Raw genomic sequence first — 23,642 nt, 5'->3', positions numbered from 1 at the left:
CCAGTCAAATGCTGTTTGACCTGTTGAATGTTGCTGGCATTTTCAGTTTTTATTTCAGACTTTCACCACCTGCAGTGTTTTCCCTTTCTGGGCTCTTGGGTATTTACTGAAGACAAAGGTTTTGATGCTGATTTGTTTTTCTTCATTTATTTCTCCTCCTCTCTCCTTGTACACGTGGCTCAAGGAGCAATGTGGGGCACAGGTATCAGTACTCAGGAACGAAGTACCTTTTCTGTCGGGACAGGATGAACTTAAACCAGGCTGGAACCAATGTCCTGGGCAAACCATATAACTAGGGCTTTAGAGAGGGCTTCAAACTAACGGTGGTGGGGCACAATGGGGGCAGCAGATGGTGTAGTCAGGTGAAGGGAGAATTAGAAAGTGAGGCAAAAAAAAATGTAGTGATGTGGGTAAAGAAAAGCAGGGTGGGACAGAACGTCTAACTGTAGCAGTGCATCGGATCAAGCAGAATGGTCCATGCGAGGATTATTGGTAAAGAAATAAAATTCAAGGCTCTTTATCTACCATAAGATAGATGAGGAAGTTTCACAAATAGAGATAAATGGTTTTGATCTAATCGCCATTATACAGACGAGGTTATAAGGTGACCAGGTTTGAGAAATAAATATTCCAGGATACACAACATTGAAAAGACGAGCAGAATGGAAAAGGAGGAGGGATAGCTCTGATAGTAAGGGATGACATAAGGACATAAGTGAGAAAGGATCTTGGCTCAGGACATCAGGAAGTAGAATTCAGGATGGATGGAGATCAAGCAAAACAAGAATCCGAAAATGCTCATGGTAGTAGTTTATAGGCCCCTAATGTGGTGACACCATTCAACAGAGCATTCAAGGAGAACTTATGGGAGCATGTAACAAAGCAATGTTATAACTGTGAGCAGCTTTAATCTTATAGACTGGACCAAACAAATTGGCAAAGGTAGTCTGGAAGATGAGTTTGTTGAATGTTTTCATGACCGCTTTGTGGAGCAATACATTATGGAACCAATAAGGGATAAGATTATTTTACATCTGATATTATGCAATGAGGCAACGTCAATGAGTATTCTCATAGTAAAAGATCTGTTGGGAAATAGTGCCCATTATAATACAATTGAATTCTATATTAAATTTGCGTGTGACATATTTGAGTGCCAAGTGCAAATGATTAACTTAAATAGAGCCAATTACATTTGAATGAAAGGAGAACTGGATAAGGTTGATTGGGTAAATGGACTAAAAGATATGGAGGTAAATAAACAATGGGAAACATTTAAAGAAACAATTTTCGGTAGCACAGTGGTTAGCACTGCTGCTTCACAGCTCCAGGGACCTGGGTTCGATTCCCGGCTTGGGTCACTGTCTGTGTGGAGTTTGCACATTCTCCCCGTGTCTGCATGGGTTTCCTCCGGGTGCTCTGGTTTCCTCCCACAGTCCAAAGATGTGCGGGTTAGGTTGATTGGCCATGCTAAATTGTCCCTTAGTGTCCTGAGATGTGTAGGTTAGAGGGATTAATGGGTAAAATATGTAGGGATATGGGTGTAGGGCCTGGGTGGGATTGTGGTCGGTGCAGACTCGATGGGCCAAATGGCCTCTTTCTGCACTGTAGGGTTTCTATGGTTTCTAATTCAAAATTCAACAAAAATATGTTCCACTGAAAGCAAAAAGTTGGTTAGAAAGGTCCATCCTTGGTCTACTAAAGACAATTACAAATAGAATTAGATTTTAAAAGAGAGACTTCTAATCTTGCAAAGAATAATGATAAACCTGAAGATTTGGAATGTTTGAGAAACCAGAAAGGGCAAAAAAATAAAATGAGAGTAAACTCATCCGGAATATTAAAATTCACTGCGAGACCTTTATAAGTATGTGTGATATACAATGGCATTGGACAAATATTTTGTGCCCATCTTCACAGTGGATGACACAAGTTATATACCAGAAATAGAGGGTAACCTAAGGGGCTAAAAGGAGTAAGGAAATTAAGGTTATTACTATCAGCAGAGCAGACCTGATGGCCAACATTAAATGTTATCTGGAAAATAAAAAATGATGTAGGGCTATGGGGGGGGAGGGGAGGTGGCACTAGCTGAATTACTCCTTCAGACGGCCAGCACAAACATGGAAGGCCAAATGGTGCTCTCCTATGCTGTAACTATTCAATGATTCTATATATCCTGGGGTTCTAAAAGATAGTTGCAGAGAAAACGGGTGTGTTTGTTACAGTCTTCCAAAATTCCTTGGTTCTGGAACTATCTTAACAGATTAAAAGTTAGCAAATATAACATAACTATTCAAGAAAGGAGGGGGAATATCAGTTGTCAGAGACATTCTGGAATCTATTATTCAACACATTTTAACAATACACTTGGAAAAGCATAGTACGAGTAGTACACGTCAACATGATTTACGAGGGGAAAATGTTGTTTGAAAAATTTATTGGTGTTTTTGAGAATGTAATTAGCAGAGTGGATAAAGGGGAACCAGTAGATGTAGGACACCTGGATTTCCAACAAGCATTCAGTAAGGTTCCATAAAAGGTCAATATGTAAGATATGTGCGCATGGAGTTGGGGCAATATATTAGCATGGTTAACGGACAGGAAGCAAAGAGTAAGGATGAATGGCATATCTTCAATTGGCAGGCTGTGACGAGTGGAGTGCAGCAAGGATCAGTATTCGACCTCGGCTGTTTGCAGTCGATATTAATGGCTGAGATGAAGAGACCAGGAGTATTGTATCTAGGTTTGCTGACAAATACAAAGCCAGGTGTGAATTTAAGCTGTTTGTGCTTATTTTTTCTCGACCTGTTAAATCTGTAATTATTTTCTTTATTCATTTCAAATCTGTGCCTATATTAAATCTGTCATTGTGGGTACAGATAAACCAAACCCATTAAGCAAGCAATCGAATGCCTGTTGGAAATCCAAGTATCCTACATCTACTGGTTCCCCTTTATCTATCCTACTCATTACATTTTCAAAAGCACCAATAAATTTTTCAAACAACATTTTCCTCTCGTAAAATCATGTTGACATGTACCACTCGTACTATGCTTTTCTAAGCTATTGTTAAGACTTGTTTAACAATAGATTCCAGAATGTCTCTGACAACTGATATTCCCCCTCCTTTCTTGAATAGTTATGTTACACTTGCTGATTTTTAATCTGCTAGGTTAGTTCCAGAATTTAAGCAGTGAGGAGGACACGGAGGCTGCAAAGATAGATAGACAGGTTAACTGAGTTGACAACAAGGTGACAGATGGAGTATAATGTGGGAAAGTGAGAGATTATCCACTTTGGTCGTAAGATTAGAAAAGCAGAATATTTCTATACGGTTTGGAAATGCTGATATTCAGGGGCACTTGAGTACACTCGTACAAGGAACACAAAGTTAGCATTCAGGTACTGCAAGCAATTCAGAAAGCAAACAGCACTTTGGGCTTTATTGGAAGAGAATTGGAGTACAAGAATAAAGAATTGTCCAAGTTACTATCTTGTATAAAACACCCTACTTCGAGTTATTTTGACCTGTGAATTACAAGACACCACTTTGACTCAATTTGTTTGCTTAATGGGTTTGGTTTATCTGTACCCACGATGACAGATTTAACATAGGCACAGATTTGAAATAAATACAGAAAATGATTCCATATTTAACAGGTTGAGGAAAAAATAATTACAAACAGCAGCTGCTTTATTGCATCACTCCCAACAGAATCAACTCTTCACTGATCTCGGCTATCGGAAGGCTCAAATACATTACTTTACTTCCAGCAAGTAAACACTTCACCAATATCTAGCTCAAATATGTTATGAATTGTAGTCCAGAAAGTTATCCATCTTTCTTTTGTTTTGGTCTTTCAATTTAGTAAGTTCAGCAGATTTTGTTTGAAAGACTGATAAACAAGGACCTCTTCATCAGCACTTCCCTGTTTTCCCAAGGCATGTTGATTGAATGTCATGCTTATAAAAGTATGGCCCAGATCTTATAGTCTATAGATCGCCAAAGACCAGACATATCTCCATGATCTTCTTTGGTCCCTGCAGAATAGACTGAGTGGGAATTGCCAGGGAAGTTTAAAGTTCCAATGGACAACTCCCCTGCTCGCTGGAACTCTCCGAAAAAGTCTCCAACTCTGACAAACTTAACTGCCAAGGAAATGTTAGACAGAAAAATCCTAGCCTAACTCCTGGGTAACTATATAACTCGCACCCCTGACTTACTGTTCGACCCCCTTGATCCCTGGACTCCTCGCTTGAACCCTGACTACCTACCTGACTATCCTGACCTCACTGCCTCAACCTGACCTGACCAGCTCCCATCACCTGACAATGCCCCCCCCACCCAGCTGTCACCTTACACGCATCTCATCTATCTACCCATTCACTCATTCTCTAATGCAATGAAAAGCCAGGGATCTTTAAACATTTATCATAATATGGCAGCTAGTGCTGCAAAAAGGGTGAGGGTGGTTTCTGTGCGGCATCTTTCCGCCGTTGTCTATGAGGACTCCAGTTCTGAGGTGAGGTCTGCAGTCTCCTCCATTAGAAGTCAGAGACTTTGAACATTTGTGAGTAAGTGAATAGTTTTTTGTCCAATCCGGACAAAAAAAACTACTCACTCACTCACTCATGTTCAAAGTCTCTGGGCACAGTTTCTAACTCTGATCAGAAATTTTAGGACTACAACAAAAGGTTTTTGTTTAATGACAATCTTGCTACAATTGCCCATGGCTAATGAGAATGCACCTGGAATACCGTGCACAATTTTTGTTTCCATATTTAAGAAAGGATGTACTTGCATTGGAGCCAGTTGGTTTATTAAATTGGTTCCTGGTGAGAGGATTGTCCTGTGATGAGAGAGACAGACTGAGTAAACTGGACCTATTTTTAGTAGAATAATGTTTCATTGAAACATACAGAATTCTGAAAGGACTTGATAGGGTAGACATTGAAAGGTTGTTTCCCCAGGTTGGGAATCTAGAACATGGGGCACACTATCGGGTTAAGAGGCTGATCCTTTAGGACTGAGATGAGGAGCTATTTCTTCGCTCAAGGATTGTGGATTTTGAAATTCTCTACCCCAGAGGGTTGTAGATGATGCATCATTGAATATATTTAAGGCTGAGCTCCATAGGTTTTTGGTGTCTCGGAGTAGGCATTAAAGTAGAGTTGAAGCCAAAGATGAGCCATGATTGTATTTAATGGCAGAACAGGCTCAACAAGCTGTGTTTTTTACTCCTGAGCCTATTTCTTATGTTCTTGCACCAAATACCACTCCTGGGGAAGATGACCTAGTTCTAGATTCTCAGTCTGTGCAGCTGTTATGCTGACTGCTGGGAGGTGTGCTGTATCAGTCCAAGTCAACATGCACATTTGTTTTTTCCTCGTCACAACAGGATAGAACCTTATCTGTGGGCAATGCCACCTTTCCTGGTTCACAGATAATGACTCTAATTGAGATTGGTAACAAACTATTTGACATTCTGTGATGCTGAATTACTCTCACCTGCCACTATTTTCAAGTGTGCTAAGCCATGTCTGCAATTTTGCCTTGAGCACCTTATTTACCGTTAAATGTTTATGAAAGCTGCATTATTTTACCAGGATCCGAGTAAGAGTTGTGTTCAGTTGCTGAAGGTCCCATTGAGAATGTATGAGGGAGTTTTGTTTGCAGTGCAGTTTTGCTGTTGAATTGGATTCAACTCTCAAATACAGTATAACATGCATGTAACTTCATTTATTTTTATTGGTACATGTGAAATATTTAATGGACATTTATCAAAAGCAACATGCATGCTGTGTTGAAAACTTTATTTTTAAATTTTAATAGGTTTCTTCCTCTTTACAGTATGTTGGAGATATATTGCGATAAGGAGCAACTGAGGGTGAAAATACTTAATTGGATGGGGCATTGCCAACTTCAGTTAATTGAGAGGCAATATAAACCAAAGGGGACCAGGAACAGAGACACCTTGGGGTGCATAGGCACAAATTATTGCAGGTGGCAAGGCAGGTAGAGGAAGTGGTTTAAAAAGCATATGGGATCCAGGGATCTTTAAATCGAGGCATGAAGAAGGAAACCAAGGAAATGATATATCTTTATCAAACACTCGTTCAGCTTCAGCTGGAATATTGTATCCATTTCTGGGCACCACAGTTTAGAAGGGACGTGAAAGCTTTGAATAGGATGCAGAAAGGATTTATGAGAATGGTTCCAGAGATTTGGGACTTTGATTAAGTGATTAGATTGGAGAATGCTAATGGTGTTCTCCTCAGAGAACAGAGATTGAGAGGAGATTTGATAGAGGTGTTTGCAATCATGAGAAGCTTAGTCAGAGTCGATAAAGAGAAAATGTTCCGATTGATGGAAGGATAGAGAACCAAAGGATAGCAGTTTAAGGTGATTGATGAAGTAATATGAGGAATAGCTTTTTTACAGAATGAATAGTTAGGATCTGGAATGCACTAGCTGTGAGTGTTGTGGAGGCAGATTCAATCATGGATTTCGAAAGGGAATTGAATAAGCATCTGAAGAGAAAGTTGGCAGTGCTGCAGGAAAAGGGCAAGATAGTGAGATGAGCTAAATTTCTGAGTGCTGGGCCAAATTGTCTCCTTTTGTGCTGTAACTACAATTCTGTGCAGTATTCAAACGGTAGCAGCAGCTGGGGTGTAATGTGATAACTTGTTATGTGTGTCAAATTAATTGTGATATGTTATTATGATAATCCTGTTTAGCCCAATTAAATCTCCAAGATATTTAATATTGTGTGTAGGGCACTAATGAAGCCTGAAGACAGTCTCATCTGTTACTTAATAAACCTAGACTCACCTTGACCAGTAATATGTAAAGTGCACATCAGAATTTACCGGACTTATTCCCTGATAATGTATGTAGTTAGGATTGATAACTGCTGGGCTGTAAAACTAATTGCAGGAGCAACAAGCCCCTGATGTCAGCGACTTCAACAATTTCATATGGATTCCCATCTTAAACTGATTTTTATTTTTACTTTCAGACTTTTGCCTGAATGTAAAAGGTTGCTGCTCCTTTATAGACATGACATAAACCTCCGGATGTTAAAGGAGGAAATGAGATAGGGTAACCCCCTGATCAGGTTCACATTCTGGAGGATGAGGTCAAACAAACTGTGGGGCCCTTATCTTATTAAGTTACACAGTATTTACAGCACTGAGGCCATTTGGCCCAAAAGGTCTCTGCTGGTGTGTATGCTTGGCACAAGCCTCCCCCCATGCCCCACTTCCCAATCTTTTTTCAGCTAACTCCATCAACATATTTTATTCCTTTCTTTCTCCTGGTTAAATGCAATTATACTAATTGCCTCAATTATTCAAGTTGTCCCTTAAGTGTCCTGGGATGTGTAAATTAGAGGGATTAGCGGGGTAAATATGTGGGATTGCAGGGATAGGGCCTGGGTGGGATTGTGGCCGGTGCAGACTTGATGGGCCAAATGGCCTCCTCCTGCACTGTAGGGTTTCTATGATTCTGTTCTTGTAATAGTGAGTTCCACATTTCATCAATTCTTGGGTAAAGACTGGGGTTTATGAATACATATTATTTTATACTGTTCTATTTCCTTATCTTCCAGTAGTTAATGTGTAACTTTATAATGCAAAGATTGTCATATTTTTCCTTTTCCCCCCTGCCACCCAAATAGTCGAAGCAGTACTGGAAGAGAGAAAAACGATAAGCCAGCTCGGCCGGCCATCACACGGGTGAGCAGCAGCAAGGAATTGTTTGATGATCGAGCACGAGAAGAGGAAAGGAGAGAAGTCCTTGAAATTGTACAGCAAACCACAAGTACCTCCGAGGAGAAGGGTGTGGAGGGAGACAGGAACCGGACTAAAGAAAATGGTAATTTGCAATTCAGCATCTTGCAGGTGCACTGGCTGTTCAGAATGTAACAACATGAGACTGGGTTTTGCACGGAGAATGCCACTTGGATCTTACTTCATTCATTAGGAAATCAGTGACATAATTAAAAATCAAAACTGCACATTCTGCACTGTTAATTTTTGCAATATCTCACATCCAAGGTGAGTCGCAAAACATTGATCATGTTCGGTCATCCGAATAAGATGAAGAAAAACCGAATTGCCTCAAAACTTGTGCCAAACTAGAACCGTTCCAAAGGTGTTATTTGAGGTATTTTCTTTGTGTCCTTCCTCTAATGCTCCCTATATTTGTAAACATGGAACGAAGTGAGCATCCAGATTGTGAGTGTTTGCCAGTGCCACTCTAAGCCTGCTGGTGAGTGAGCACTAAATAACGCAATACACTTATGTTGACACCTTGTGACTTTTCGGCAACTGTCCTCAAATTCATATTTGTTTTAAACATTTCTTTATTTTGAAAATCTGATTGATCTATGATTGTTCAAAAGCAGTTTATTGGAGGGCCTATTCATCCGTAAGATAGGATATGTGACAGCCTCATTCAAAAATTGATTGTATGCAGGTTTCAGTATTTATTGGTAGCCACCTGGATTTGTAGACTGGGTTCCACACTGATCCAGACGTGGCTGAGTTCATTTGAGTCTTGTCACTTCCAAGTCTCACCTTTTGAGTGTTAGTTGTTAACTGAAATTTTCTAATTAATGCTACACTGCGGCTACTCGGCAGTTACCCTTCCCATCATCTGATCCTTGCATATTGGATCATATTGGATCCATGCATATCACTATCATTGCTCCATCTCAGGACCCCAGTTGCTTTCAGTTCCATGTTACACAGGCTTTGAGCTTCCCACTGCTAGTTTCACTGCAACAATGATAGGAAAGCAATAGGTCTCGAGGGAGAACTTCATAGCTCTCTTCCTGTCCCCACCGGGTTTCAGTTTCCAGCCTTTGCTTGTTGCTTGAGTTTCCAAACAGCTGACTCAACCCCTTGAGCCATCTCTGACACGGTACGTTATGGCTGCCACTTGCTACATACTTTGAACTTTAGAAAATATTTTTTAAATGAGCAAAGAGTTAATGGCAGTGGAGTAAAATGAATGGGAGGTTCGAAGAGAGGATACTGCAGACAAAAGGCAGAACAAAGCTGAAAGCATGAAAAGAGAAATGTGGAAATGGTGGGAAAATATATGAGCGACATACAGAGAAAGACAAAGTAAAAGGCCCAAAGAGAGTGACCTTTTTTACATTTGTCCATTAAACACATCTCTGGAAATAAATTGGCTTATTGTTTAATAGAGCCCTCTGTGTCTCATTTGGTAAAGGCCAAGTCACTGAGAAATGCAGTCTTCAATCCACTTTGTGCTGATTGAGTTCATCTTGGGTGAGGTGACAATAGGTTGATAAAATTGAGCTGTGTGCTCAAGGTTTAAGGAGGGAAACGTCAGCCAGAGACCCTGCGTGCTAACTCATGGTGCCTTGCTGGAAGTGAAGCAGGTGGCTGTCAAATGCAGTCTAGTTTGGGTTGGGTAGTGGCCTTATTCTTTGCTGGTTGCCACATGAAAATAACCTTCTAGTTCAGCTGCTGTAACAGAATATTTATTCATCAGCTTTTAATTCCAAAAGTTTGTAAATATCAATAACAGTTACATATTTGCATAATAAAATCTTTCCCTGCAGGCAATTGGTAGCCAGCCATACTCTGTCCTCTTGTGTTGGGCAGATGGATGCCTGGTGAAGTATTTGAATACATGATGGAGAAAATAGCTGCTCTGATGCCAGCAATGAGCTGGATCATATGGTCTGATGACAGTGCTGTGACAAGCTGTTGATGTCACAAAGTCACTAATCACTACATCAAACTGGCAGTGTCTCACAGGCATGGAAACCAATGTGCAGACATATTATCTCGGTTGCAGGAGCACTATTACTTACTTTAAATTCTAGGGTTTTTTTACCTCAGAATTCTGTGATCCGAGCACGCGGGTAAGAATTTGCAGAAGTTGTATCTCATCTAAGGACTTAAAATGTGAAAATGGAGATATTATAACTTGAATTTACAGGAGCTAATTTGTTGCTTTCCTTACTTTTAGACAAACCTATCACCTGTTAAGTAGGCTCTGACATTATATGAAAGACTGAAGAAAACCTTTTAAATTTGTTCTTTTGCAGTGAAGCCTGAAGTTTTTCCTGCTGATGCTTCCCCCAGACCTAATCTGTCTGAAGAGGAGATGGAGAAAAAATCAAAATCCATTATTGATGAGTTTTTGCACATTAATGATTATAAGGTGAACGTTTGCAGAATTTGAATCACTATATTTTACAGCTGACTATTAAATGTAAGAAGTTTACAGCATAACTGACTAACATGGTTTCTGAATTGTATTGTTCAGTACCTTTTAAAGGCTAGCTAGGAAGATTTAGTAAAAGAGCAGGAGTCAGCCATCAAACCTGCTCCTCCATTCAGTTATGATCATGGCTTATCGTCCACTTGATGTTATTCCCCCCACAATATCCCCATATCATTTTACGTCATTGGTATTTAGAAATTTGTGAATCTCTGCTTTAAACATACTCAATAACTGAGCTTCTACAGCCCCCTGGAGTAGATAATTCCAAAGATTCACAAAGTTTATGTATTAGTGTCACAAGTAGGCTGACAGTACTGTAATGAAGTTACTGTGAAAAACCCTAGTCGCTACACTCTGGTGCCTGTTTGGGTACGCTGAGGGAGAATTTAGCATGGCCAATGCAGCTAATCATGACTTTTGGGCTGTGGGAGGAAACTGGAGTACCCAGAGGAAACCCCCACAGACACGGGGCGAACGTGCAGACTCTGCACAGGCAGTGACCCAACCCGGGTCCCTGGAGCTGTGAGGCAGCAATGCCACCCTGACCCTCTGAATAAAAAAATTCTCCTCATCTTGGTGCTAAGTGGTTTTCCCCTTATTTTGAAGTTGTGTCCCCTGTTTGTAGACTCTCCAACAGGGGAAACATCTTTCTTGCATCTACTCTGTCATATCCCCTTAAGTACTTTGAAGATTTCAATGACTTCACCTCTCATTCTTCGAAACTTTGGAGAAAAAAGGCAGTCTGTGTTCTGAAGAATTGGAATCTTCCTGCATGAAATATTGTCGGATAGTCCTATTCGCTTTTACTCAACACACTATCAGGAAATGATTGACTGACAGGCTGGCGCGCTCTCAAAATAAAAATAAGAGGGGTTGACCCAATAAAAATCTTGAAAATTGTGAAATATTTTGATCAGCAAACACAAGGTAATGTTTCCTGGTAAGGGGAGGAGAAGATCAATGTAAGATGCTCGCCAAGAAATCAGATAGGAAAATTAGAAGAATTTCACCAGGTAGTAATGAGAATGTGGAACTTGCTACCTCAATAGTCAAGGGGATTCACAGAGACGTTTGATAGGTATATGAGGGATAAGAGAATTGAGGGTTATGCTGATAGTTAAATGAGGAAGGATGGAGGGGTGCTCAATTGGGCATAAACAATGGCCTGGACTGGGTTGGGCTGAATTTCCTGTTTCTGTGCTGTGTATGTTAATGGTATTTCATTATATTGTTAGGATACACAGGCGGAGGACATTGTTAAGTACTTTGAGCATGATGAATCGGTGATAGCTGGGACACTGGGTGTGTGGGAGACCAGTGAGACTGAATCAAGTCATTAAAATCTCTGTCTTAGTTTTGGCTTCACCAGCCAGCTTGGATCTTATTAACAATGTATTCTACGTAACTCTCTTAACACCTACCTGTGTACTAAAATTTAGAAACATGATTAATATTTTACAAGAGCAGATCAGAGGTTAGGAATTCAGTGGTATGTCATTTCCTGACCAGCAAAGCCTGTCCACCATTTCCAAGGCACAAGTCAGGAGTGTGATGGATCATTCTCCACTTACCTGGCTGAGTGCAGCTACTACAACACTCAAGAAGCTTGACACCATCAGGACAAAACAGCACATTGATTGACACCCCACAAACATTCACTCCCACCACCAATGCACAGTGACTATCTATGAGATGCACTGCAGCAACTCACCAAGACTCCTTAGGCAGTACCTTCCAAACTCATGATCACTATCATCTAGAATAAAATGGGCAGCAGACACATGAGAACACCACCATCTGTTCCCCTCGGAGCCATACACCACCTTCACTTGAAAATATTTTGTCACTGGGTTATAATCCTGCAACTCCTTCCATTACAGCGCTGTGTGTATACCTACATCACATCGGTTTACAGCATGGAAACAGGCCCTTCGGCCCAACTTGTCCATGCCACCCAGTTTTTACCATTAGGTTAGTCCTAATTGCCTGCATTTGGCCCATATCCCTTTATACCAATCTTACCCATCTAAATGCTTTTTAAAAGACAAAATTGTACCTGCCTCTGGTTCTGCCTCTATTACTACCTCTGGCAGCTCATTCCAGGCACTCTGTAAAAAAAACTGCCCCTTTGGACCCTTTTGTATCTATTCCCCTCTCACCTTAAACCTATGCATCGAGTTTTAGACTCTCCTACCTTTGGGCAAAGATGTGGACTATCTATCTTATTTATGCCCCTCATTATTTTATAGACTTCTATAAGATCACCCCTAAGCCTCATACGCCCCTTATAACTCAAACCATCAAGAACCAGTAGCATCCTAGTAAATCTTTTCTGCACTCTTTCTAGTTTAATAATATCCTTTCTATTATGTATATTATTTACATTTTTGAACCCAGTTATTAATTGTTATTAATTTCAGAATGCTGTCAAATGTCTCCAAAGTTATTGTACTTCAGTTAAAGCCTGCCATTTGAGGCTTTTGCTCAATTCTCTGGTGTCGGTTTCATCCTCCTACCTGTTTTGAGGTTTTGCTTGCTTTGCAAAGTAGTGAGATGGTTACTATCCATATTTGCTTCTGTTCAGTTGACCAATGACCTGCTGACATTCTTTGAACTCCTGATGTGAAACATAAAAGGCTTTTTATGGATAGGGATAAAAGGAGAGGGAGAGTTTTTAAATTCCTGTGATAGATTGTGAAGAATTGAGGATTGGTGTTTGTCTTAAAACGTTTCAAATATTCTTCCCGATAGTCATAAAAGTCTTGCCACATTTGCTTATTTGGTTCATCTCCAGTCTCATCATTAGCCCATGCTTAGTCCTTGGTTCTAATCCAAATTCTTGTCTGTCATGGTTTGAAATACTTGTAAATCCTTCAGCTATGTTGGAAATTTGAAGCCCAATTCCTTAAATTTAACTTCACGTTTTAATGCCCACTAATCTCAAAGCTATGTTGGAGCAGGAAGTCAGAAAGAGAGGAAGTGAAGAAAAGCCAACATTTGTGAACACATTTATTACATGTAAACATTAAGATGGGGAAGCGACTTGAGTTCCCATTTTGAGGTTTGTGCTTAATGTTACTCTTTGTGCAATAAAATACCATTAGTTTTGTTCAAAAATATTAATTTGTGGCTCTAAGAAAAGTGTTGGCAATGGGTAAAGCAGAGAAGTTTAGAAATTATTAGAGAATAAGTAACATTTGACTAGAATTGTTTTCTGTTTCCAGGAAGCACTCCAGTGTGTAGATGAATTGAATTCACTGAACCTGCTCCATGTCTTTGTGAGAGTTGGTGTGGAATCAACGTTGGAGAGAAGTCAGATAACAAGGGAGCACATGGGGCAGCTTTTCTATCAGCTGATACAGTCGGAAAAACTAACCAAGGACGAATTTTTCAAAGGGTGCGTAACACTTGATGAAGAAGAAAAATATGCAATGAACTCTTGCACTTTAGTTTTGGGATGAGTGGAACTTTACAAAAGGAGTGATTGATTCTATGCAAAAGACGAGCAGTTGGTTATATCATGTCACATTTGTAGAAGCCCTCCGCATTAAGCTGCCTCGAAGCATTTATACAACATGAGCTGTAGTGACTGTTTCAGTGACAATTACGGCAGACATTCGGTGCCTGCACCAGGTATTCTGACAGGGGTGTGAGAGGGCACCAAGACAATTCCACAATCATATTCATTTAATGCCGGTGATACTTTTCTGCTCCTGTGAATCAACACTACAGAGACCTCCGTTTAGCTGGATTCCTTGCATTATTATCCAAGCTACTGTGCAAAGCTCTGTTGCCACATGGTCAGGAATTTAACTAGAAATTAAGTTCTTAATTGCAGCGAGTTGGATAATAACTGTAAGGGTGAACAGAGATTGGCATTTAACAAACTAAGAGTTTAACTGCCTCTTTAGTCACTCCCTCCTATATAGTAATGTATTGCCCATTATATCATTACAATACTTCATTTGCAAAGATAAGTTTTTGGTAAACTACGAAATTCATTTTGAGGCTTGAAGATTAATTTGCAGTGCCCTCTGTCTAAACTAATTCCACAAAGGTTTCAGTGCAAAGGAACTCCAGTCTTCAAATGGGAAAATTGGTGAAAACCAGAGCTTGGAATGCATTGCGCTTCATAAAAACTGAGGACTGAACATGTGTTTCACTGCAATAATAGTCCAAAATAATAGATCCAATGCTGTGTCTAACACTAAGCGTTCACTATATATGCAGGCTGAACGTACTATGCACCATATATATGTTTGAACATTCATCTGATACCTGGCTTTGATACAATAAGAAGTCTCACAACACTAAGTTAAAGTCCAACAGGTTTATTTGGAATCACAAGCTTTCGTAGCACTGCTCCTTCATCAGGTGAGTCACCATTCCAATTAAACCTGTTGGACTTTAACCGTCTTACTGTGAAACTTCTTACTGTGCCCATCCCAGTCCAAAGCTGGCATCCCCACATGCTGGCTTTGATGGACCACTCTTGGAATAGACTGGGCCGTTGTTTTGGGGCAGGGGTTGCGGGGCGGAGGAGGATGAGAAAAAAGTTAGCACAGTCAAGCATTATGTTGTTTTGATTTCTTTGCTGTCAATGTATTAGTGTGACAGATTGTATATTGTAAAATGTCGGGTGCTTTTTCTTACTAACATGGGTGTGTTTATTCTGATGATGGCTGAAATATTGTGCTCGAGTATTTTTTCTGTTTCCTTTCAGGTTTTTAGAACTCTTGGAATTAGCAGAGGATATGGCCATTGATATACCACATATATGGCTATACCTGGGTGAACTTGTGACGCCCATGTTACAAGAAGGAGGAATCTCTATGAGAGAATTATTTACGTAAGTTTATGGTCCATTGCATGGATAATGCAATCGTTATTCATAGACGTTAAAGAGATTTAATTTCTGATCTCATTTGGCTGCTTTTTTGCTGGCATTTTATTTTGACAATTATGCATTATATTCTGTAGATGTTCAAGTGATCATTTTTTGAAAATAACACCTGGTTTCAGTTAAGGTCTTTTAAGTTATTTATTTGTAAAGGGAGCTAAGAGTAAAAGTGATACATTAATTTGCTCCTGATCAATTTTAACAGTTGCTACAAACTTCATTTTGCTTATCTGTTCAATAATAGAAATAAAAAGGAAATCATCTTGAGTCAGCAAAACAGGAAAAAGTTTCTTGATTTGAAAGGCCAGACAAAATTGTGTTTTATTTAAGACATTGAAACACGAGAGTGAAAGAAAGCTATTCTGGCATTCCTTGAGGATCTGGCCTACACTCTCATTCCTCAGAAGGTGGCTCTTGCCATAATTCCCTGCCAGCTATAAAATGGTATTCTTTATGGATTCTTTAGCTTATAACAATGTATTGTGGTTTACAAGTAGCATTGTGGCAAGTAACACTGGCGCACACTAGTCACATCACCAACGAGAGAATCTGACCATTTTCCCATAATATTCAATGGCATTCCCACCGCTGACTCCTGCACTATTTACATCCTGGGGGTTACCATTGACCGGAAACTGAACTGGACTAGCCATATAAATACTGTAGCTACCAGAGCAAGTCAGGCTAGGAATCCAGGCGAGTAACTCATCTCCTGACTCCCCAAAGCACATCCACCATCTACAAGGCCCAAGCCAGGAATGTGATGGAATACTCTCCACTTGCCTGGATGAGTGCAGCTCCAACAACACTGAAAAAGCTCAACACCATCCAGGATAAAACAGGCCACTTGATTGGCACCACTTTCACAAACATTGACACCCTCCACCACCAACGAACAGTGGCAGCAGTGTATACCATCTACAAGAGTCATAAGAACAAAAGAACTAGGAGCAGGAGTAGGCCATTTGGCATTCAATAAGATCATGGCTGATCTTTTAAGTGGAGCTGAGTTCACAAACTGCCCACTCACCGTAACCCTTAATTCCTTTACTGTTCAAAAATCCATCTATCTTTGCCTTAAAAACATTCAATGAGGTAGCCTCAACTGCTTTACTGGGTAGGAAATTCCTTCACAACCCTTTGGGTGAAGACATTCCTCCTCAACTCAGTCCTAAATCTGCTCCCTCTTGCTTTGAGGCTATGCCCCCTAGTTCTGGTTTCACCTGCCAGTCCTTCTATCTTATTTATTCCCTTCATAATTTTATATGTTTCTATAAGATCCTCCCTCATTCTTCTAAATTCCAATGAGTATAGTCCCAGCCTACTCAGTCTCTCCTCATAAGCCAACCCACTCGACTCCGGAATCAACCTAGGTGTGGCCTCACCAGCACCTTATACAGCTGCAACATAACCTCCCTGTTTTTTAAACTCCCTGTAACAATGAAGGACAAAATTCCATTTGCTTTCTTAATTACCTGCTGCACCTGCAAACCAACTTTTTGTGATTCATGCACAAGGACACCCAGGTCCCTCTGCACAGCAGCATGCTGCAATTTTTTACCATTTAAATGCTGTAATGCAGGAACTCATCACAGCTCCTTAAGCAGCAGGCACACGGAAATACCACCACCTGGAAGTTCCCCTCCAAGTCATTCACCATCCTGACTTGGAAATATATCACTGATCCTTCAAAGTCGCTATGTCAAAATCCTGGAACTGCCTCCCTAACAGCACTGGTTCAAGAAGGCAGCTCACCATCACTTTCTGGAGGGTAATTAGGGATGGGCCATGAATGCTGGCCCAGCCAACGATGCCCACATAAATACATTTTTTAAAATGAAAAACCTCTTTATATCCACTTGATTTGTTTTTACATCGGGCGGCACGGTAGCACAGTGGTTAGCACTGCTGCTTCACAGCTCCAGGGACCTGGGTTCGATTCCCGGCTTGGGTCACTGTCTGTGTGGAGTTTGCACATTCTCCTCGTTTCTGCGTGGGTTTCCTCCGGGTGCTCCGGTTTCCTCCCACAGTCCAAAGATGTACGGGTTAGGTTGATTGGCCATGCTAAAAATTGCCCCTTAGTGTCCTGGGATGTGTAGATTAGAGGGATTAGCGGGTAAAATATGTAGGGATGTGGGGGTAGGGCCTGGGTGGGATTGTGGTCGGTGCAGACTCGATGGGCCGAATGGCCTCTTTCTGTACTGTAGGGTTTCTATGATCTATGATCACTGAGCTATGCTGCCATTCCTTGAATCATTTTCATACCTTCACTACACAAGAATAAATACCCTTTGTGGTTTCACTAGTGTTTTATTATATGTCCATAATATTTGTTTGACCTACCATTCTCTGATCTTATTATACATCTGAAACTTTTATTTGGCTTTGCAGCCGTTGGCACACATTGTTAATCCATTTATACATCTATCATCTGTTAAATTAGGTATTTCATTATAAACTCAAAGGTGCTTGCAGTACTTGATTCACAGTCTGTCTCACGCTTAGTAGCTGTTATTCTATCATAGTATATTGTGATTGTGTAGTCTGGGCATTGAGAATTGTGTCACAATCTCTGCACTAGCTATTATTTTGGTGAGGACATTTGGTCGCATAGTCTGGCCATTTGGTTCCTATAAGTTGCTTAAAATGCTTTCTAAAATGGTTCAATAACAATTTTCTAATGTAAAGCATCAGGATTTAAACAACATTTAAAAACTAAAAATTTCACAACATGATTAAACCTGAATTGTGTTTGCATCTTTGAAGTTTTTACTTGAAGATGTCAGCCTTTTCCAAAATTCTGGGCTTGGGTTTAGTGTTTTTTGAAGAGCTGTACTCTGAGGTACATTAGGATTGTGCAATATGGCAGTCATAGAATTTTTACAGCACAGAAAGAGGCCCTTCGGCCCATCGTGTCTGTGCTGACCATCAAACACCTCTTCTCATCTCATTTTCCAGCACTTGGTCCGTAGCCTTGTATGCTGTGGCATTTCAAGTGTTCATCAAAATGCTTCTTAAATGTTGAGTGTTCCCGCCTCTACCACCCTTTCAGGCAGTGAGTTCCAGATTCCCATTGACCTCTGGGTGAAAACGTTTTTCCTCAAATCCCCTCTAAATTTCCTGTTCCTTACCTTAAATCTTGGTTATTGACCCCACTACTAAGGGGAAAAGTTCCTTCCTATCTACTCCATCTATGTCCCTCATAATTTTGTACACCTTGGTGAGCTCTTCCACTCGGCCTTCTCTACTCTAAGGAAAACAACCCCAGCCTAGCCAGTTTCTCTTCGTTACTAAAATGCTCCAGCCCAGGCAACATCCTGGTGAATCTCCTCTAGTGCAATCACATTCTTCCTATAGTGTGGCATCCAGAAATGCACACAGTACTCGAGCTGTGGCCTAACCTGCATTTTATATAGCTCCATTATAACCTCCTGGCTCTTGGCTTTATTAGTGAGACATCGAATACAAGTATCCCATATGCCTTCTTAACCACACTATCGACCTATCTTGCTGCCTTCAGGGATCTTTGGACATGCACCCCAAAATCTGTCTGGTCCTCTGTACTTCCTAGTGTCCTACTACATTGTGTTTTCCCTGGCATTGTTAGTCTTCCACAGTGTACGATGCTAGCGCTACTGATGAAATGTTCTTGCAGCTTATACTCAAACCCCTTGAAAATTATTTGAAGATGAGCAATATCTCAACATTTTGTATCAGACCAAAGCATCAATGAAACTTCACACACTGCGTGAATAACTCAAAAAGCATTGTGACAACAATCATGCCCCTTGTGTAGTTATTTGATGATTTGTGCAATTCTGCAGTTCTTCTCTGCTCTAAGAATCGGCCAAAATCAATCTTTCAAGATACTGGACAATAAATATTTTCTCCTTCTCTTACAGAGAATTTAGTAAACCTTTACTTCCTGTGGAGAGAGCAGGAATTCTGCTTGCAGAAATTTTGCACCTTCTATGCAAACAAATGGTGAGTAGAAAAGAAGCACTCCTTAGCAGTTTTTGATCCGCACATAACGCAAACAGAGGAGCAACACAGAGTCCCTTTGTTCTCCCAAATTAACATTTTTCAAACTGAATCTGTTGTGAACATTTGCCTTTTATTTTTAATAGAGCCATAAGAAAGTTGCGGCCTTATGGAAAGAGGCTGGCCTAAATTGGAAGGATTTCCTAACTGAAGGAGAAGATGTCCAGCACTTCATTAGTGATAAGGTGGGTCTGTCTTCACTTCTGACACTCAATTTGTTGAGGATTTTTATGAAGTGAGTTAGTTTTACTGCAGCCACTTGTCTTAATCATCGTTATTTTCCTGACTCCATCTGCCATATGATGCCATGAGGAAATTAATGTTTGGACACATCCAGTATTGAGAGTGAGCTGCAGTACACACACATGCATTTAAATCTTTGAAAACCCAGAATGAATGACATCCCTCAAATGTCCCCTCACCGCTTAGTTGCATAAGACTGTGCATTGTTGCTGTCTGTCAGAATCTTTTTAAAGTTCACTTTTTATCAACAAATTTAGCTGATGGAAGGAAGCATTTGAAATTTGAAAGGTTGTGTGGGATGTGCAAATGTTTATGTGCAACACTAATGGCAATCTAAATATTTTATTGCTTAATTTTGTCGGATGAGCAGTTCCTGTCAAAAAAAAAATTGAGATTGGACACACAATGAATAAGAGTTTCTTCATTTATGTCCATAGACATCCTGTGTGTTTAGAGTGCTGTGAATCTCTGGTGTCCAACGTGGCTAGGGTCATGGTGGCAGTGGAGAGACCAAAAATCCTTTTGCAAGCCAGGGCTACTTCTAATGCATCAAACAAAATATTGAAGTTGCTGGAAATCTGAAATAAAATCAGAAAATGCTGGAAATACTTGATCTTTCATCAATCTTTCTTCTTTCCCTGCAGCCTTTTTTTAAAAAAAAGAGGGCTGCAGGGAAATGCCTGGGAACTACAGGCCGGTGAGCCTCACATCTGTGGTGGGTAAGTTGTTGGAAGGTATTTTGAGAGACCGGATCTACACGCATTTAGTGACAGTCAGATTGGGGACAGTCAGCATGGCTTTGTGAGTGGAAAATCATGTCTCACAAATTTGATTGAGCTTTTTGTAGGGGTAACGAAGAAGGTAGGTGAGGGCAGTGTAGTTGATGTTGTCTACGTGGACTGTAGCAAGGCCTTTGACAAGGTACCGCATGGTAGGTTGTTGCATAAGGTTAAAGCTCATGGGATCCAGGGTGAGGTAGCTAAATGGATACAAAACTGGTTTGATGACAGAAGCCAGATGGTGGTTGTAGAGGGTTGTTTTTCAAACTGGAGACCTGTGACCAGCGGTGTGCCTCAGGGATCGGTGCTGGATGAGAATATAGGAGACATGGTTCGTAAGTTTGCAGATGACACCAACACTGGTGGCATAGTGGACAGTGAAGAAAGTTATCTCCGATTGCAACGGGATCTTCAATTGGGCCAGTGGGTTGACGAATGGCAGATGGAGTTTAATTTAGACAAATGCGAGGTGATGCATTTTGGTAGATTGAATCAGGGCAGGACTTACTCAGTTGCTCGTAGGGCGTTGGGGAGAGTTCCAGAACAAAGAGATCTTGGGGTACAGGTTCATAACTCTTTGAAAATGGAGTCACAGGTGGACAGAGTGGTGAAAAAGGCATTCAGCATGCTTGGTTTCATTGGTCAGAACATTGAATACAGGAGTTGGGACGTCTTGTTGAAGTTGTACAAGACATTGGTAAGGTCACACTTGGAATACTGTGTACAGTTCTGGTCACCCTATTATAGAAAGGATATTATTAAACGAGAAAGAGTGCAGAAGAGATTTACGAGGATGCTACCGGGACTTGATGGTTTGAGAGTTATAGGGAGAGGCTTGATAGACTGGGACTTTTTTCTCTTGGGCGTAGAAGGCTATGGGGTGATCTTATAGAGGTCTATAAAATAATGTGGGGCATAGATCAGCTAGATAGTCAATATCTTTTCCCAAAGGCAGAGAAGTCTAAAACTAGAGGGCATAGGTTTAAGGTGAGAGGGAAGAGATACAAAAGTGTCCAGAGGGGCAATTTTTTCACATAGAGAGTGGTGAGTGTCTGGAACAAGCTGCCAGAGGTAGTAGTAGAGGCGGGTACAATTTTATCTTTTAAAAAGCATTTAGACAGTTACATGGGTAAGATGGGTATAGAGGGATATGGGCCAAATGCGGGCAATTGGGACTAGCTTAGGGTTTTTTTTTTAAAAAGGGGCGGCATGGACAAGTTGGGCCGAAGGGCCTGTTTCCAAGCTGTAAACCTCTATGACTCTCAGGCCATAGACTGGAGTGGATTAAAGGTTAGATGCTGCCTGACTTGCTGAGTGTTTCCCACGCTTTTTAGTTTTACTTGCAATAGATATTTGCTGAAGCCCTGATGTCCTCCAATGTTCCTTTCTCCTCTAGCCAAATGCATTGGAAATAGTATAACTGCCTGCCCAAGTTATTTAAATTAGCCTGAGCTGAGCATTGCCAGTAGTCAGTGACAGTCAGAAAATAATATTTCCTTCACTTTAGATATGACTGAATTAGCAATAATCGATATGTGCCGGAACATATTTAAACATTTTGTGGTTTTAACTCTAGAGAGCTTTATAATAATGTAATAGATCTTTTCTTTAACCTGCAGAATATAAGTTTTAAACATTTTATTGCAAGGAATGAAACCATCGGTATATTGGAACTAGTTTAAGCGCTACACTGCGGCTCCCAGCAAATTTAATATTTTACAGTTTCTAGGTTTCGGATATGGAAGTGAACATTTCAATATCAGTCTGTAAGTCATCATAGAATTATGATGCGATGAGGCAAGAATTAGGGAGCATAAGATGGGAACAGAAACTGTCGGGGAAAGGCACAAATGAAAAGTGGAGCTTGTTCAAGGAACAAATACTGCGTGTCCTTGATAGGTATGTCCCTGTCAGGCAGGGAGGAAATGGCCGAGTGAGGGAACCATGGTTCACAAAAGAGGTTGAATGTCTTGTCAAGAGGAAGAAGGAAGCGTATGTAAGGATGAGAAAAAAAGTTTCAGTTGGATCCATTGAGGGTTACAAGTTAGCAAGGAATGAACTGAAAAAAGGGCTTAGGAGAGCGAGGAGGGGGCATGAGAAGTCCTTGGCGGGTCGGATCAAGGAAAACCCCAAGGCTTTTTACTCTTATGTGAGGAATAAAAGAATGACCAGGGTGAGGTTAGGGCCGGTCAAGGACAGTAGTGGGAACTTGTGCATGGAGTCAGAAGAGATAGGAGAGGCGATGAATTAATACTTTTCTTCAGTGTTCACCAAGGAGAGGGGCCATGTTTTTGAGGATGAGAGTGTGATACAGGCTGATAGGCTGGAGGAGGCAGATGTTCTGAGGGAAGATGTATTAGCAATTTTGAAAAACCTGAGGGTCGATAAGTCCCCTGGGCCAGATGAGATGTATCCTAGGATTCTTTGGGAGGCAAGGGATAAGATTGCAGAGCCTTTGGCTTTGATCTTTGGGTCCTCACTGTCCACGGGGATAGTGCCAGAGGACTGGAGAGTGGCGAATGTTGTTCCTCTGTTCAAGAAAAGAAATAGGAATGACCCTGCTAATTATAGGCTGGTTAGTCTTTCTTCGGTGGTCGGTAAGTTAATGGAAAAAGGTCCTGAGGCTTAGGATTTACGACCATTTAGAAAGAGGCAGCTTAATCCAGGATAGTCAACGCGGATTCGTGAAGGGTAAGTCTTGCCTCTCAAATTTGATTGAATTTTTTGAGGAGGTAACTAAGTGTGTCGATGAAGGTAGAGCAGTTGATGTCATATACATGGATTTTAGTAAGGCGTTTGATAAGGTCCCCCATGGTTGGCTCATGAAGAAAGTAAGGAGGTGTGGGATAGAGGGAAATTTGGCCGATTGGATAAATAACTGACTATCTCATAGAAGACAGAGGGTGGTTGTGGATGGAAAATTTTCAGACTGGAGACCAGTTACCAGCGGAGTACCACAAGGATCAGTGCTGGGTCCTCTGCTATTTGTGATTTTTATCAATGACTTGGAGGAGGGGGTTGAAGGGTGGATCAGTAAATTTGCGGATGACACCAAGATTGGTGGAGTAGTAGATGAGGTGGAGGGCTGTTGTAGGCTGCAAAGAGACATTGATAGGATGCAAAGCTGGGCTGAAAAATGGCAGATGGAGTTTAACCCTGATAAGTGCGAGGTGATTCATTTTGGTAGGACAAATGTGAATGCGGATTACAGGGTCAACGGTAGGGTTCTGAAGAATGTGGAGGAACAGAGAGATCTTGGGGTTTGTATCCACAGATCTCTGAAGGTTGCCACTCAAGTGGATAGAGCCGTGAAGAAGGCCTATAGTGTGTTAGCGTTTATTAACAGGGAGTTTGAGTTTAAGAGCCATGGGGTTATGCTGCAACTGTACAGGACCTTGGTGGGACCACA

General features: G+C 40.9%; 1 protein-coding gene across 45 annotated transcripts in view; it reads left to right on the top strand.

The window, feature by feature from the left end:
- LOC144510004 (eukaryotic translation initiation factor 4 gamma 3-like) overlaps nucleotides 1-23,642 on the top strand; it is a 357,463-nt gene that overhangs the window by 316,698 nt on the left and 17,123 nt on the right. For all 45 annotated transcript variants that reach the window (XM_078239141.1, XM_078239148.1, XM_078239147.1 and 42 more), the window contains 6 exons: nucleotides 7,683-7,879; nucleotides 10,092-10,207; nucleotides 13,495-13,667; nucleotides 14,994-15,119; nucleotides 19,073-19,154; nucleotides 19,298-19,396. In XM_078239141.1, coding sequence (XP_078095267.1) covers nucleotides 7,683-7,879; nucleotides 10,092-10,207; nucleotides 13,495-13,667; nucleotides 14,994-15,119; nucleotides 19,073-19,154; nucleotides 19,298-19,396 — 793 coding nt within the window. The remainder of the gene's footprint in view (nucleotides 1-7,682; nucleotides 7,880-10,091; nucleotides 10,208-13,494; nucleotides 13,668-14,993; nucleotides 15,120-19,072; nucleotides 19,155-19,297; nucleotides 19,397-23,642) is intronic.

The sequence above is a fragment of the Mustelus asterias genome, chromosome 22, assembly GCF_964213995.1.
Source record: "Mustelus asterias chromosome 22, sMusAst1.hap1.1, whole genome shotgun sequence".
Lineage (NCBI taxonomy): Eukaryota > Metazoa > Chordata > Chondrichthyes > Carcharhiniformes > Triakidae > Mustelus > Mustelus asterias.
This window is presented reverse-complemented; position numbering and strand designations above follow the sequence as displayed.